General features: G+C 41.9%; 1 protein-coding gene across 1 annotated transcript in view; it reads left to right on the plus strand.

Moving 5' to 3' along the window:
- Positions 1–15048, plus strand: part of DGKK (diacylglycerol kinase kappa) — a 112395-nt gene that overhangs the window by 84497 nt on the left and 12850 nt on the right. The window contains exons 9-18 of the mRNA XM_046672625.1: positions 979–1162; positions 1883–1991; positions 2767–2906; positions 3815–3896; positions 5672–5763; positions 6629–6728; positions 7689–7908; positions 9733–9837; positions 10289–10385; positions 11912–12019. Coding sequence (XP_046528581.1) covers positions 979–1162; positions 1883–1991; positions 2767–2906; positions 3815–3896; positions 5672–5763; positions 6629–6728; positions 7689–7908; positions 9733–9837; positions 10289–10385; positions 11912–12019 — 1237 coding nt within the window. The remainder of the gene's footprint in view (positions 1–978; positions 1163–1882; positions 1992–2766; positions 2907–3814; positions 3897–5671; positions 5764–6628; positions 6729–7688; positions 7909–9732; positions 9838–10288; positions 10386–11911; positions 12020–15048) is intronic.

Here is a 15048-nt window from a genome sequence, read left to right on the forward strand (position 1 = left end):
AGCCACAAGCTCACAAGGTTTAGGGGCTCACAATTTGTCTAGCATCTCCTAGGGGGCCATTGCTCACTGCTTGTCTCCCTGCCAACAGACTTTAAGACTCAGCACAAGCTGACATGCTTTGGCAGTTTAGACTGCTTTAACTCCACTTCTCTATGGGGAACTTAAGTGTCGGGGATTATTAAAAGCCTCTCTCTTGTTCAGACAATTTCCCGATAGTCTTGTTTCCCCTGAAAGTTGGTGTGATAACTTGGATTGCTCTGCCAGAGCCTTAAAGGAGTTATTAAAGCTCCCTGCTTCACCCCACATTGATACGTTTAGTCATTAGCTCCTGGCTAAAGACCTGGTATCTTCTCATTGTGAGAACTGAGGTATCCCCGGCAGAGAGGACTAATTGGTGTGCTGATCCTCCTCCTGGGCTCTCAACCTTCTCCTTGCTCAATTTCCACTCAGCATTTTATTCATCCTTGGTTGTGGCACCAATTTCCTTATTCCTTGTGTTCCAACATACTCTTGTGTATGAGTCTGTCTCCCCAGCTTGAGGGCAGCAGCTATACCCTTAGCAGTAGTAGTTGCTCAGCAGTAGTAGCAGCAGGTAGTAGTTGCTAAGCAAATGTTGGTTGCCTGGCAATAGCTGGGCAAAGGCCAGCTGATTTTTAAAAATAAAAGCTCCTTTGGGTTTTGTCCTGACTTCCCCTCTGTTCCTCAGTCTCAGGAGTCTGGCACACAAGGAAACTCTGGGAGGTGTTGGATATGTCTATTACCTTGATTGTGATGATGGTATCATGGGTGTTTGCAAATGTCTAAACTCATTAAATTGCACATATTAAATATGTACAGTTCATTGTATAGCATTTATACCTCAATAAAACTGGTTAAAAAAATCTTTGCAAAATTTGATGATAAGTCATGTCTTGTTTCCATCTCAATGGCCCTTTTCTTTTTTTCCTTCTTTTTCTGTTTGTCGTGTGCATGTATCAGGCCAATTAGTAGTATCTTCAGACTTCTGGAGTCTCGATTGGTCATCAGCCTGTTCATGTCCCCTTCTCATCTTCATTAACTCCAAAAGTGGCGATCATCAAGGGATCGTCTTCCTCCGAAAATTCAAGCAATACCTTAACCCATCTCAAGTGTTTGACCTGTCGAAGGGCGGACCTGAAGCGGGGTAAGCATGGGGTAAAGGATATAGTTGGGTATGTAGAAGGGACTTCTCCCTCTATACTTTCTAGACAAAGATAGGCTTCCTGGAATTAGTTCTAGTACCTGGGCAGGAAAGATCTATTTTCTTAAGTCAGGACACAGACAGACAACTCCAGAGCATTTTGGGTTGGCTTGTTGAAGGACTTTTAGCCCTCTCCCAGGTATCCTTTCAAGCCCAGATTTGCTCTACTTTTTCAGGTTGGAAGAGGTAAAATTATGTCTCCTGACCTCAGAGGAGGAGGCAAATGAATAATTCTGTCCACCTTTCTTGTCACTTACCCTTTCTTTTTTCTGGGGCCAAGCAGATATAGCTCTACTACAGGCCTGTTTTATTTGGGAACCATCTGGATGTTCAGCCCTGGTTTCTGTGAGCCCACTGGCCACCATGCAAGGCATTCTTCCCAGGCCTCAACAAGTAGATTTGGCTAGGTTACTAGTAGACTGCACAGCAAGGTTGAGCACAGAAGAGTGTGGGTTGAGGCAGGTTCTCATCTCCAGGATTGCCTGTGGGAACATTGCTTGTGATGTTAGGTACACAGAGAGATAGGGGCTAAAGGAAAGAAAGTAGGTATAGCCTGTTAGCAGGGTACAGAAGCAGCAGTCCTTGGGTCCTGGAACATTGTAGGAAAGAGTTGTAAAACCCAGGAGTTCATTAAATGACTCCCTTTCCCCCTCTTCCTTCCAGGCTGTGCATGTTCAAGAACTTTGCTCGCTTTCGCATTGTGGTTTGTGGTGGAGATGGCAGCGTGAGCTGGGTCTTATCTCTGATTGATGCCTTCGGATTACATGAAAGGGTGAGTCCCTAGCTGACTCAGTTTAGCCGTTGCTAGGGAGACTGGTGATGTGTAGCTACTCATCCCAAGAAGTCCCTGGTCTTCACTATCCTTGTCTGTAAAATACATGTTTCCCACTGGTTTCATAGTCAACCTGACTGGTAGATTCCCAATCTAACCCTGCTCACCTAGACCATTTTCTGGTTGTCTATCTGTGGAAAGGAGAAATGAGGGAGTTAGCAGAAAAAATGACCAGCGTTCTATTCCCCAAGCCCTAAAGTGAAGATTTGAAGGGGATAGAAGCAAGCAAAGAAGAAGTAGCCTCAGGCAGCATTCAGCCCTCAATTTCCTATCCCTCCCGAGGCCATTGCTTTTCTTCCCTGAATCTCAAGAGTAGCAGAAACTTTCCTCTACTTCTCTCGCCTCTACCTAGGTAGCCCCCAGCTCTTCTGATTCCAGTAGTTTTGTCTCCTGAGGCACCTCACCTCCTTGGCCAAGCCTAGATAGAAATTTGTGGCTATATTTCTCTTTTATAAGCATGGCTATAAATATTGGCATACTCCAGCAACTTTTCTCTTTAGTGAGTAGGTTCTGTATTGCCAGGAATGGGGCCCAACACCTTAGGGAAAATTTCACTCAACTTCAAACATCTTCCTATTACACTTCCTAAGATCAGAAGTCCCTTATTGCCACTGGCTTTGAGACCACAATCTTTCCCAAAGAGCACCATCTGGGTTCTTTTATGGATGGATCTTGGTAGGACTGTCTGGAATGAGTGCCTGGTTTGTTCTTGCAGTGTCAGCTGGCAGTCATCCCTCTTGGAACCGGCAATGATCTGGCCCGTGTCCTAGGCTGGGGTGCATCCTGGAACAAAAACAAGTCGCCTCTGAACATCCTCAGCAGAGTGGAGCAGGCTAGTGTGAGGATTCTGGACAGGTGAGTGGCTAAAAGATCAGGCCGTTGTGCCTCTTCCAGTCCCACATCCATTACTCCCAGTTTCATCTCCTCAATCAGGAATGTTCTAACCTCCCTCACAGAGCCTCATTGCCTTTATGGCTTTAGTGCAGGGTGGTTTAGGGGCCCTTGTCTATTAGGAATCCAGGGTCTACCATGTATCCTTCAAACATCACTGAAGCCCCTCTTCAAACTTAAAAGATCCTAGAGCAGGTGCCTCATGAGTAAATTTCAAGGGTCCTGTGAACCTCCTTCAAATTGCATAGCTAATAGTCTATGTAAGCATATTTTTTTCCTGAGAAAGTTTCTATCTTTCTATTCTATTCTAGAATAGTATAGAAACTGTTCTATAGCTTTATCAGGTTCTCAAGGAAACTCAAAAATATGAAGGTTCATAAACAATTAGCCTAGATTATCTCTGCTCTAGAGAAGAGAAAGTATTGCCATCCTGTCTTCTGAGAAGAAAGATTTTCTATGCTGGGGCATAGTATTTGATTTATGGAAGCCCATAAGGCTATCCTTGGAAGGTTTTTCAAGTTACCAAGCTGGGCCCTACCACAAAGATTCCTATTCAGTAGGTCTTGGGTGCGGCCCTGGTCTGTGTATTTTACAAAAGCACTTCAGGTGATCTTGAGAGTTACCTCTGGTTGAGAAGCACTGCTCTCTGAGAACCCTGTGGTGGGATTCTTTCCATCACACTGGCCTGGAGAAGTCGTGAAGCAGAGACACCTCTTGTAGTATACCTTGAGATCAGGTGGCCTGAGATAGCTTAGGCATCCCCTACAACGTATCTTTCTCCACAGCATAAACATTTGAGCTCTTTTTTGACATTTGAAGCCAGCCTATGATGAAACAGAGCCCTAAATATCTGTCTTCTAACTTTATTTCAGATGGAGTGTGATGATCCGTGAGACTCCCAGACAAACCCCATTGCTAAGAGGACAAGTTGAAATGGATGTACCCCGATTTGAGGTAACTACCACCCAGCTGTAATTCAGGCCAACATCTTTATTACACAGTGAAATAATAGCCAAACCCAGAGAGAAGCTTTTGTATTGTCCATGGGCTTGATGAGACTGAGATAACTGAGGACTTGGGACATGTCAGTCAGCAGCTATTTACCAAGCAGTGTGTTAAGTACTGGGGATATAATTCATTCAGCCATTTACTTATTCATTCACTCAAAAGATTTATGGAAAATATTTATAGATTAACTACTATGTGACTGTCGTAGGAGTGGTTCTTATATGCTAGTTGGTAAAGAAGAATGACATAGTCCCTGCCGTCATGGAGCTCATAGTCTAGTTGCACTGGTAGAAAAATAGTCTTAACAAAGTAGTATGAGCGTTAGTATATAAGGAAGTAGGGTGGGGGTGGGAACACCTGGCAGATGTGCCTAACTCAGTGTGGGGGAAATCAGGGAAAGCTTCTCAGAAGACGCCCCATTTTAGAAGAGATTTAAGGATCAGAGGGAGTTAACAAGGATAATAAGAAAGAGGAGGCCTGTTCCAGACAGTTGAAGCAGTGTGTGTTGTTCCAAAGGCAGGAGAGAACATGGAATAGTCACAGAACTGAAATACATTCATAATGTCTGAGGCAAAGTGGCCAAGGAGGTGGTCTGCAGGGAGAGTGACTAAAGATGAGGCTACAGAAGTAATCAGGGCCAAGCCAGGAAGGACCTGGTAAACCGTGGTAGGAAGTTTGAACATTTATCCTAAGAGCAATGAGAATTGTAGAAGGTTTATTTTCTTATTTTATTATGAAAATCCTCAAACATATAGGAAATTTTACATGGTAGATTCTACCATTAATATTTCAGTCTATTTTTTAAAATCATGTATCTATCCATCTCTCTGTTCTGCTACCTAATAGGAAGGTTTTAAGCAGAGGAGTTCCATGGTATGTGGAGAAACAATTGAAGGAATAAAGACTAGAGGCAAGGAGAAAAGATAGGAGATATTGTAATTGTCTAGACAAAAGATGATGGTGATTTGGACTGGTGAAGTGCTAACAGGGATAAGGAGAAGTGGACATATTTGGTACACGCTGAAGAGAGAATCATCAGGACTTGGTAGATGTTTGAATGTAGGAGGTGATGGAGAGGGAGGAGTAGAAGTCCTAGTTAAGAGTACAGACTCAAGAGCCAGACAACCTGGAATTGAGTCCAGGCTCTGCCACTTATCAGCTCCCCCTTTTCTGTGCCTCAGTTTTCTGTTCTGTGAAATGGGGATAATAACAATTCTTATCTCATAGGGTTGTTATAAGGACTACATGATATATATATATATATATATATGTATGTATTTTTAGCTTAGAATAGAGCCTGGCACATAGTAAGTACTATATAAGTGGATGCTATTATTATTATTACTAATATTATTATATAAGAGGTGACACTCTGGCATTGGAAAGATGTGGGTTTGAATCCCAGATCTATTATTTACTGGCCGTGTAATATGAGATTGTTCATTCATTTGAAACATGGAACAAACAGTACCTCCTTCATATGTTTTCGAGTAATAATTTAAATGAGAGGAAACAATAGACAGCTCTTATTTTTAGAATGACCACAGATCTAAGATTATCTATGGGGATCTTCAGCAAGAATTCTTTGATTGTGATTATTTCCTGAGAGACAGTTGAGTTCTCATAAAGAGTTAGTAGCAAATAATGAAGGAGTGAGAATGGGCGGCACACTATGTTACGGTGCTAAGATTCCAGAGCTGAAACACTCTTTTTCCCCTTAGGCTGCTGCCATCCAGCACTTAGAATCTGCAACCATTGAGTTGGACAAAATCCTGAAGGCCAAGTACCCCACAGAGATGATTATTGCAACCAGGTCAGTCTTCCTTTGGCTCTCAAACTTCGAGGTGTGTTTTTACCCCTCACGTGCGGCTCCTCAGTCAGAGATGGGGTTCATTTTGATAGCTTGAGGTGTTGAGGCCAAGGAAAGTATATGTTTACTTTCCCAAATTGTATTTCTCCCAACTCAAACCTCCTGAATGAAAGTTTAGGAAAAGAAGATGAGATTGGGGTGAGGGCTCCAAAAAAACAAAATTGCAAGCCAGAGATTTGGAAGAAGGGTTACAGAAGGGAAACACAACATTCCACACCGTTCAATAGCATAGCATAGCTCCCTACAGGAGGGACACCTTGGTTTCCATCTGATACCGGGAAAGCTCTCTGTAGTGCCTACTACAGTTGCTTTCTCATAGCCTGAGCAACATATTCTCCCCTTCTCAATATGTGGGTTTATTCATCCCTTCTGGGACTCTCCTGCCAAGTCTACCACACTCTCCTTTGAGAAACTCTCCCCACGGGGACAGTCCTCCCAATGTCATTATATTTGTACTAACTTAGCTGGGCCATTGAACCATAGCTGATTTGACCCAGGGTAAAATCCTGACCCAAGCTGAATCAATTGAATTCTCTTTTCTGGAAATTCAGAATTAGGACTAAGAAGTTGTAGTTAAACTCCCTTGAGTACATGCATATTTCACCATATGTACATGAAAAAGCAGAAAAAAACAAAGAGAGGGGAGAAGGAGTGGGAGGAGAGGGAGAAGGAAAGGGAGAGAGGAGAGATCAGGAAAGAGACAGAGAGAATGAGGCAGAGAAATATGGAGACTGATGACGTTATAAGAGAGAAGGCTCTGGACCTCAACAGTCCGTGTCATGTTGTGCCATCTGTCTTATCTTTCCAGATTCCTGTGCTCAGCAGTGGAAGATTTTGTGGTTGATATTGTAAAGGCCTGGAGTCAGATAAAACAGAACAATACAGCAATAGAGTCTGTGATTTTGAAAGTAAGTTTCCATTCCTTTTTGTCTTGTGCTCTTTGTGGAGCCAGGGCCCTCTTTTTAATAAAAGCAAATGTGTCTCTCACTGGGCATTGTGAAAGAAAGGCAAGGAGGAGAAGCTGGTAAGCCTCCCTGATGGGGAAAGTCCAACCTCATCGAATTTCCATCTTTCCCCAAATGAGAGTGGCATCATGCATGCATATACACGTACCATGTACCTAAGCATCTGCCTACACCTAGACACAAGGGTACACCAAGGATATACACACATGATTGTGTACCAGAACATGCTTGAAAATATGTACAAACAAACGTATGCTAGAAATACACTCATATTCGCCTCTATAACAAGAGCAACAACAGCTGACACTTGCATAGCACTTACTTTGTGCTGGGAATTTTCCAAGTACTTCTAATATATTAATTTATTTAATCCTCACAACTGCCCTAGAATATAGAAGTACAAAACATTAATTGACTTGCCTCAGGACACAAACTATTAAGTGATGGAGCTGGGAATCAAGCCATAATCATGCAGTATATCCCCAAACATACACACATACAAAAATAGACACCAGGCACCCATGCAGAGGCACATCCGCATCCATAGGAGCATGCCCATGAAAATGCCAATCCAGAAATGTTTCTTTCCTCAAGTTTTCCATGTTGCATATCATTTTACAAGCCAGTCTGACAAGAAAGACTCGGCAATATACATTGATGCCTGCAGCTGCCCAGAAACAAATGTCTATTTGATCCTCTAACACCTTTTGATTATCTCATCACATCTGCCCAAGTACTTCTTTCCCCAGACTTTCATCTCCCACAATGTAGTTTTCTATGCTCAGTGTTCCTGGCCAACCACTACCCCTCTCCCCCTTTCCCCATACCACCCAGGCTCCTCATTCTGTCCTCTCAGGCACTGGCCCCTCATAACAATGCCCTGTTTCCCTCCTCCCTGTATAGAGTGACTTAATGTATGATAAACTCAGTGTCCTGATTGATGTCCTGGCTGATGAGGCAGCAGTTGAGAAGAGTGCTACAGGAAGTGCAGACAGTGGCAAGGCAGATGGAGAGCCCTTCGTCCCTCAAATAGACCACATAGCCAAGTGCAAGTTGGAGCTGGCCACAAAGGCCCAGAATCTCCAGAAATCCTTGAAGCTCATCATATTCCAAGTTGAACAAGGTAAGAGTCCCAGGGTTGTGGTGATCGAGGCAAGGGAAAGAGAAGGTTCCAGTGGATGGTTTACTGGTCTCCCTTACTCTGGGTTTGCTATTTAACTTCACTACCAAAACTTGACAAGATCCTGCATTCATATGGCATCCAAAGTCAGTCCTCAGATTCTGCTGATTTGAAAAGCCTCAGTCCTGATAAACTTCCCCTTTGACTCTTCCTACATCCCAGGCGCTCAATTCTTGCTACTCATTTAGTTTTGGAACTAACACTCATCCTAAACAATTATAGCTGCTAAGTGGCCTGGCTCAAAGATTTGTCAGCTTCCACCACCAGCCATGGAATTTTTTCTACCTGCTCCTGTTTCCTTCCAACCACCAAGCCTGTGACTATTTTAGAAAGAAAATCATGTTCGTCTCTGCATGTCTTGCACAGTATTAATCAGGCACAAGGGCCCAGAGAGTGGTCCTGGCAGCTTCAGAATTGATTGCCATTTCCCACAACTCATGACAATCTGCAAGCTTCTAATTCAGTATGAAAACTCTTTCAACTGGGGCCGGCTCCGTGGCTGAGTGGTTAAGTTCGCGTACTCCGCTGCAGCAGCCCTGGGTTCGGGTCCTGGGCGCGGACATGGCACCGCTCGTCAGGCCACATTGAGATGGTGTCCCACATCCCACAACTAGAAGGACATGCAACTAAGATATACAACTGTGTACAGGGTGGGGTTGGGGAGATGAAGCAGAAAAAAAAAAAAGATTGGCAACAGTTGTTAGCCCAGGTGCCAATCCTTAAAAAAAAAAAAAGAAAGGAAGATGGGCAACAGTTGTTAGCCCAGGTGCCAATCTTTAAAAAAAAAAAAAAAAACTCTTTCAACTCCTCCAACTTCTTAATTTAACATTTTGGTCCCCACTTCTTCCCCACAGTGCTTCTTTGAAAAACAGATCAGAAGATGGTATAAGACCAAGTATGTTTGGCATGAGCTATTGGAATTGAGAAGAAGTCCATACAGCATGACTTTTAGCCATGGTACCTTCTCCTGCCTTGGTACCTTTAGGTATAACCTCAGCCAAATTTCCAAGAAAGAAAGGAAACTTCCCTTCTGCACTGTGGAAGAATTAAACAGTCAATTTGCCTCAATTTCTGTAGTTAGTTTCCAAATAGTGGGGATCAGATTAATCTGATGTAGCCATAACCTTGTTATAACCAACCCTCAGCCTGCTCCATCAATACATAAGTCAAATTTGGAAGTGCAGCTTGTGTCATGGTTACAGAGAAAGGCATCCTTGGTAGGATAGAGATTGAACCTATGAGCTTTGGCACATGCTGAGAACCTGAGTTATACAACATATGAGAACTGGTGAAAGGAAGGAGACTTCTCAAATATTCTGGGTATGGCTGAGACATTTGAGTGAAAGAATGGCACGGTCCTAGAGGCTCAAGTTTGGAACAAAAGTCGTGTGAGTAAATGAATTAACAAAGAGATGAGAATGGAGGTAGAAGAGCAGAGGATTTCCCACCCTGCTCCCCCTACCCTGGCCCTGAGTTTCAACCCATAAGCACATTTACTGGGTGAAAGAAAAAGAGTAACCAGTAAAATAGAGAAAGTTCAGACACAGATATGAAGAGACATGGGGGCAAAACTGTAAAAAAGCTGAGACTACAAACAGCATCATGGAGGGGAAGTGATGGTCAAATTGTCTCCATTGTCTACCCACACACTGAACGGCATTAACTAAACAAAAGAGATGCTCAAGAAATGCTCAATAAATGTGACCAATCCTCCTTCCTTTCCTTCCTTCCTTCCCTTCCTTCCTTCCTACCTCTTTTTCTCTATAGTTCTAGATGAGCAAAGTCGACAGACAATATCGGTTAAGAACTTTACTTCAACTTTATTCCTGGAAAGTGACTCAGAAGATACTAACCAGACGAGCCCAAAACATGGTAAGGATCTTTCTCTTCTTCTCTTATTTTAGCCTTCATCACTGTCTTCTAGTTCCCAGAGAATAAAGGTGTGTTTTCATGCGTTTTCCTTTAGCCATAATCCTACTCTGTGGTAGATATCCCTTCCTCTTTCCCAGAGACCTCGTGATCCCATGCCAATGTCCAGGAGTAATGACCCCATTAGGTCCTTTGGAAAGGCTGGCCTGATGAAATCCAAGATTTGAAGCTGTTTTCACTGCCAGCAAGTAAGCAGCCCAGCCTTACTATTCTCTTACTGGAAGTTCCTGTCATCCAAGATGATCCCTCTTTGGAATGAGAACACTGAATATTATCTAGGAGAAAGTCATTGAGCTTGACCCTGCTTCCATAGAGAAAATAGGGTGAAATACAAGTGGGGGAGAAGGGCATTCTTGTCTGTATCTGACATCAAGGTGATTTCTTTTGTGTCTAGGTTCTCGTTGTGGCACTATGACTTCTATATCTTCTCTTAAAAGGGAGGACCTAGATAACCTCAATTTAGAGCACTTACATTTTACACCTGAAACTATGTAAGTATTTAGCGCTATCACCTTTGTATGGCTTCTTCTTTTCTTTGGTTAAGAGAATAGTCTAAGGATACCCAGAGCCAAATCCTGACTCTACTTACTAGTTGTGTGACCTTACACAAATAATTCAATCAATGTGAGCCTCAGTTTCCTCACGTATAAAATGGAGATAATTGTAGAACTTGGCACATAGGTTTGTTGTATTTATTGAGTTTATATATGCAAAGTACTTGCACTGAGCAGTTCTGGGCACCCACAGTAAAATGCTATATGTGTTAACAGTTATTGTTGTTGTCATTATTATTATAAGCACTTAATAAATGTTGGCTGTTGTTATTTCAAAGGACCTGTTTTTCCACGGTTGCCTTTAACAGTAAATGATTGCAGGTGCTAAAAAATAAACGGGCATTTAAACGACTAGGTAGTAAATTTAAAGAAGTCTGGCTCATTAGCCCTACCTCTTTAGAATATTTCCAGCAGCCAAGTTCCACCACTTTAACTCATTTTGAGTTCCATTAAAAAGATCAGTTTGGACATCAGTTAGAGAAAACCCAATTTCTGGACTGTGGTCAAGGGAGGCAAATCTCATGTGAGAGATGTAGGATCAGTTTAGTAATGAATGAAAAAAATTACCTGTGATTGAGTAGCTAAACTGTACCCATTTTCAGTTTCTCAAAAGAAGGGCACAACTAGAAATTAAGTTTTCTGCAGCTTCTCATTCATTCTTATCTCCAACCCCCACTCCCCTCCACTTCGTCATTGGCTTAAGATCATGTCTGAGGTCCCATGAACCTACCTAAGGAGTTTTGATCAATGGTGTGCTGGCAAAAATTTAACAGCCAGCTGTCTGGTGGGGGGAAAGCTCTGATTTATTCCTGGTGTAAACCTTTCCACCACGGCCTATTTCAAGCTGCTGATATAATGCCATTGAATGCAGACTTTGGAAGTGATAGACATAATCAGCTTACATGAACTCGTGTGAACTGGCTCCAGCACACCACTGGTTTTGATGTTGACACCCAAGATGCATGCAAAAGAATAAAAAAAAATTGCTTGGCACTTTTTTTTCTTGTATATATATGTTTACCTTCTTTTTATCAATCTTTTCCCTTAGTGCTACAAAGGAGTTCAGACATCTCTGAAAACAGTAGTGAAGACTTTACTCTCATCATATGTTTTATCTGAGATACTTAAAAGTTCTTTTAGAGTCAGTGACTCTGTTTTCCATATGTGGAGAAAATATTGGCCACTCATATCTGAGGGCCTCCAAAGATAACTTCTTTATTATGAGTCCCAATCCCACTGAAGCTTCACAACTGACTGGGTGCCCTCTCTTACAGCTAACAAGCTAGTTGTTAACACAATAGGATATCTACATGTGCTTCTCAAGAATATAAAGGCTTTGCCCAACGTAGAAGAGGCTTCTCTCAGTGGTTTTCGATCTTGCAGATGAAGTCTGCAGCCCAATGTTAACAGCACTTCTTTCCTGCACCAATGTCTGTCCTCTTCTTCTCTTTGGCTAATTTCAGACGCTTCAAAGAAAGGTGTGTCATGAACAATTATTTTGGAATTGGACTGGATGCTAAAATTTCTCTGGAATTCAACACCAGAAGAGATGAACACCCAGGACAATACAAGTAAGGAAAAGAAACTTCCCTCCCTACATACAAACACACAATCACAATACACATATGTATTCCTACATCCCCTAACTCTCAGACAAGCAACAGAAAGAAAGAGGTCCTTTAGAAGTAAAATACATCGATCCCAATGTTAGCCTACTGGGATGGCTTGCCCCAAATATTGACTTGGTCTGTGATGACTCTGCACTGGCATCCTGAACTTGGAGCTGCCTTCATAGCGAGAACTGTGGATTGCTGTATAAACACAGTTAATTGTTACTCTTATGGAAAACAGATTACATTGACTCGATTCAGCAAATTACCTATCTTTGTACTGCCTGTGAAAGCTTGACCAGGTCCTAGTAGTGGTTTCAGGTCTGTTTTTGCTTGGCAAGGCTGCAAAATATCAAAGATCGTCCTACTGGTTCTCGGTGTTCCTAACCTGGTTCCCCTGAACCCATTGATTTTATCCCATCCAGTGTTGGCCTGCTTGGCCCCTTCTGGTACTTTTGTATTACAGACATACCCTGAGGCAACCTCAGAGTTCTTGTGGTAAATTGAAACTACAAGTAAAAGGAAGCATGACCCCACGCCCTTCCCCCTCACCACTACCCCTGGCCTACCACCTACCACCAGAACCTCTTTCTCAAAGCAGACCTAGGCTGAGGAACAAGTACTTTACCAAATATGTGGTTTTCAAATATTGTTTCCCAGTTGCTTGTCTTTTTTTGTTGTTGCTTGTCTTTTCATTTTCTTAATGATATCTTTTGAAATACAAAATATCTTTTGAATTTTGTTGAGTTCCAATTGATCATTTTTTTTTCTTTTATGAATCATGCTTTTGATGCCATATCTAAGAAATCTTTGCGTAACCCAAGGTCTTAAAAATTTGCTCCTAGGTTTTCTTCTAAAATTTTTGTTGTTTTTGCTCTTAGATTTAAGTTTATGATCTGCTTTGAGTTAATTTTTGTGTATTGTATGAGATAAGGGGCTAAGTTCTTCTTTTCGCATGTGGATATCCAATTGCCACAGCACCATTTTTTTTATTGCGATCGTAATAGCTTATAACATAGTGAGATTTCAGTTGTACATTATTGTTTGTCATACACCATATAAGTATGCCCCTTCACCCCTTGTGCCCACCCTCCACCCCCCTTCCCCCTGTAACCACTAATTTATTCTCTTTGTCCGTAAGTTTGTTTATATTCCACATATAAGTGAAATCATATGGTGTTTGTCTTTCTCTGTCTGGCTTATTTTGCTTAACCTGATGCCCTCAAGGTTCATCCATGTGGTTGCAAATGGGATGATTTTGTCTTTTTTATGGCTGAGTAGTATTCCATTGTATATGTATACCACATCTTTATCCAATCATCCATCGATGGGCACTTGGGCTGCTTCCACATCTTGGCTATTGTGAATAATGCTGCAATGAACATAGGGGTGCATAAGTCTCTTTGAATTATTGATTTCCAGTTCTTTGGGTAAACACCCAGTTGTGAGATAGTTGGGTCATATGGTAGTTCTATTTTTAATTTTTTGAGAAATCTCCATGCTGTTTTCCACAGTGGCTGCACCAGTTTGCATTCCCACCAGCAGTGGATGAGGGTTCCCTTTTCTCCACAACTTCTCCAACATTTGTTGTTTTTTGTCTTGGTGATTATAGCCATTCTAATGGGTGTAAGATTGTATCTAAGTGTAGTTTTGATTTGCATTTCCCTGATGATTAGTGATGTTGAGCATCTTTTCATGTGACTATTGGTCACCTGTCTGTCTTCTTTGGAAAAATGTCTGTTCCTATCTTCTGCCCACTTTTTGATTGAGTTGTTTGTTTTTTTGTAGTTCATTTGTGTGAGCTCTTTATATATAATGGAGATTAACCCCTTATCGGATATATGATTTGCAAATATTTTCTTCCAGTTGGTGGGTTGTTTTCTCATTTTGATCTTGGTTTCCTTTGCCTTCCAGAAGCTCTTTAGTCTGATGAAGTCCCACTTATTTATTTTTTCTTTTGTTTCCCTTGTCTGAGTAGACATGGCATTAGAAAAGATCCTTTTAAGTCTGATATTAAAGAGTGTACTGCCTATATTCTCTTCCAGAAGTTTTATGGTTTCAGGTCTTACCTTCAAGTCTTTGGTCCATTTTGAGTCTATGTGCGTGCATGGGGAAAGATAATGGTCTACTTTCATTCTTTTGCATGTGTCTGTCCAGTTTTCCCAGCACCATTTATTAAAGAGGCTTCCCCTACTCCAGTGTATGTTCTTGGCTCCTTTGTCAAAGGTTAGCTGTCCATCACAGCACCATTTTTTAAGCTATCCTTTCCCCCAATGAATTGTGTTGGAACCTTGTCAAAAATCAATTACCATAAATGTAAAGATCTTTTTCTAGACTTCCACTTCTGTCCCATTGATCTATGTATCTATCTTATGCAAGTTCCACATTGTCTTGATAACTGTAGCGTTACAGTAGGTTTTGAAATTGGGAGATGAAAGTCTTCCGACTTTCTTCTTTTTTGGAATTGTTTTGGTTGTTCTACATATTTTGCATTTCCATATAACTAAACTATTTCTATAGATGAGGAAACTAAAGTGCCCAGAAAACTCACGGTTTCAAACAGGGTCCAAATAATTTTGTGCTAGCCTTTTTACATTTCAAAACTCATGCCCTGTGGCGACTCATTTCTATGGCTGTACTTTAAAAGCTCATAGTAAACTCTATTCAGCCTGTGATTGTAAGCCCCCTGCCTGTTTTTATCAGAGATCCTACAGTCAGCAGGACCTTGTCCTTCTCACTTCCACCTCAAGTCTCCTGATATCCTTGCCTGTCTCATATTCTCTCCACTGGCTCCTCCTCTACAATCTACCAGGGAAGCTTACCTCTGTTCTATAGCACTGAATTAAGTGTTTGATATAGAGGTCTTGGAAAATCCCTCCACTTTGGCAGAAAAGTTATGCTTCAAAGAAATTGCAGTCTTGGGGCCGGCCCCGTCACCGAGTGGTTAAGTTCACGTGCTCCACTTCAGTGGCCCAGGGTTTCACCAGTTC

This window comes from Equus quagga, chromosome 10, assembly GCF_021613505.1.
Source record: "Equus quagga isolate Etosha38 chromosome 10, UCLA_HA_Equagga_1.0, whole genome shotgun sequence".
NCBI lineage: Eukaryota > Metazoa > Chordata > Mammalia > Perissodactyla > Equidae > Equus > Equus quagga.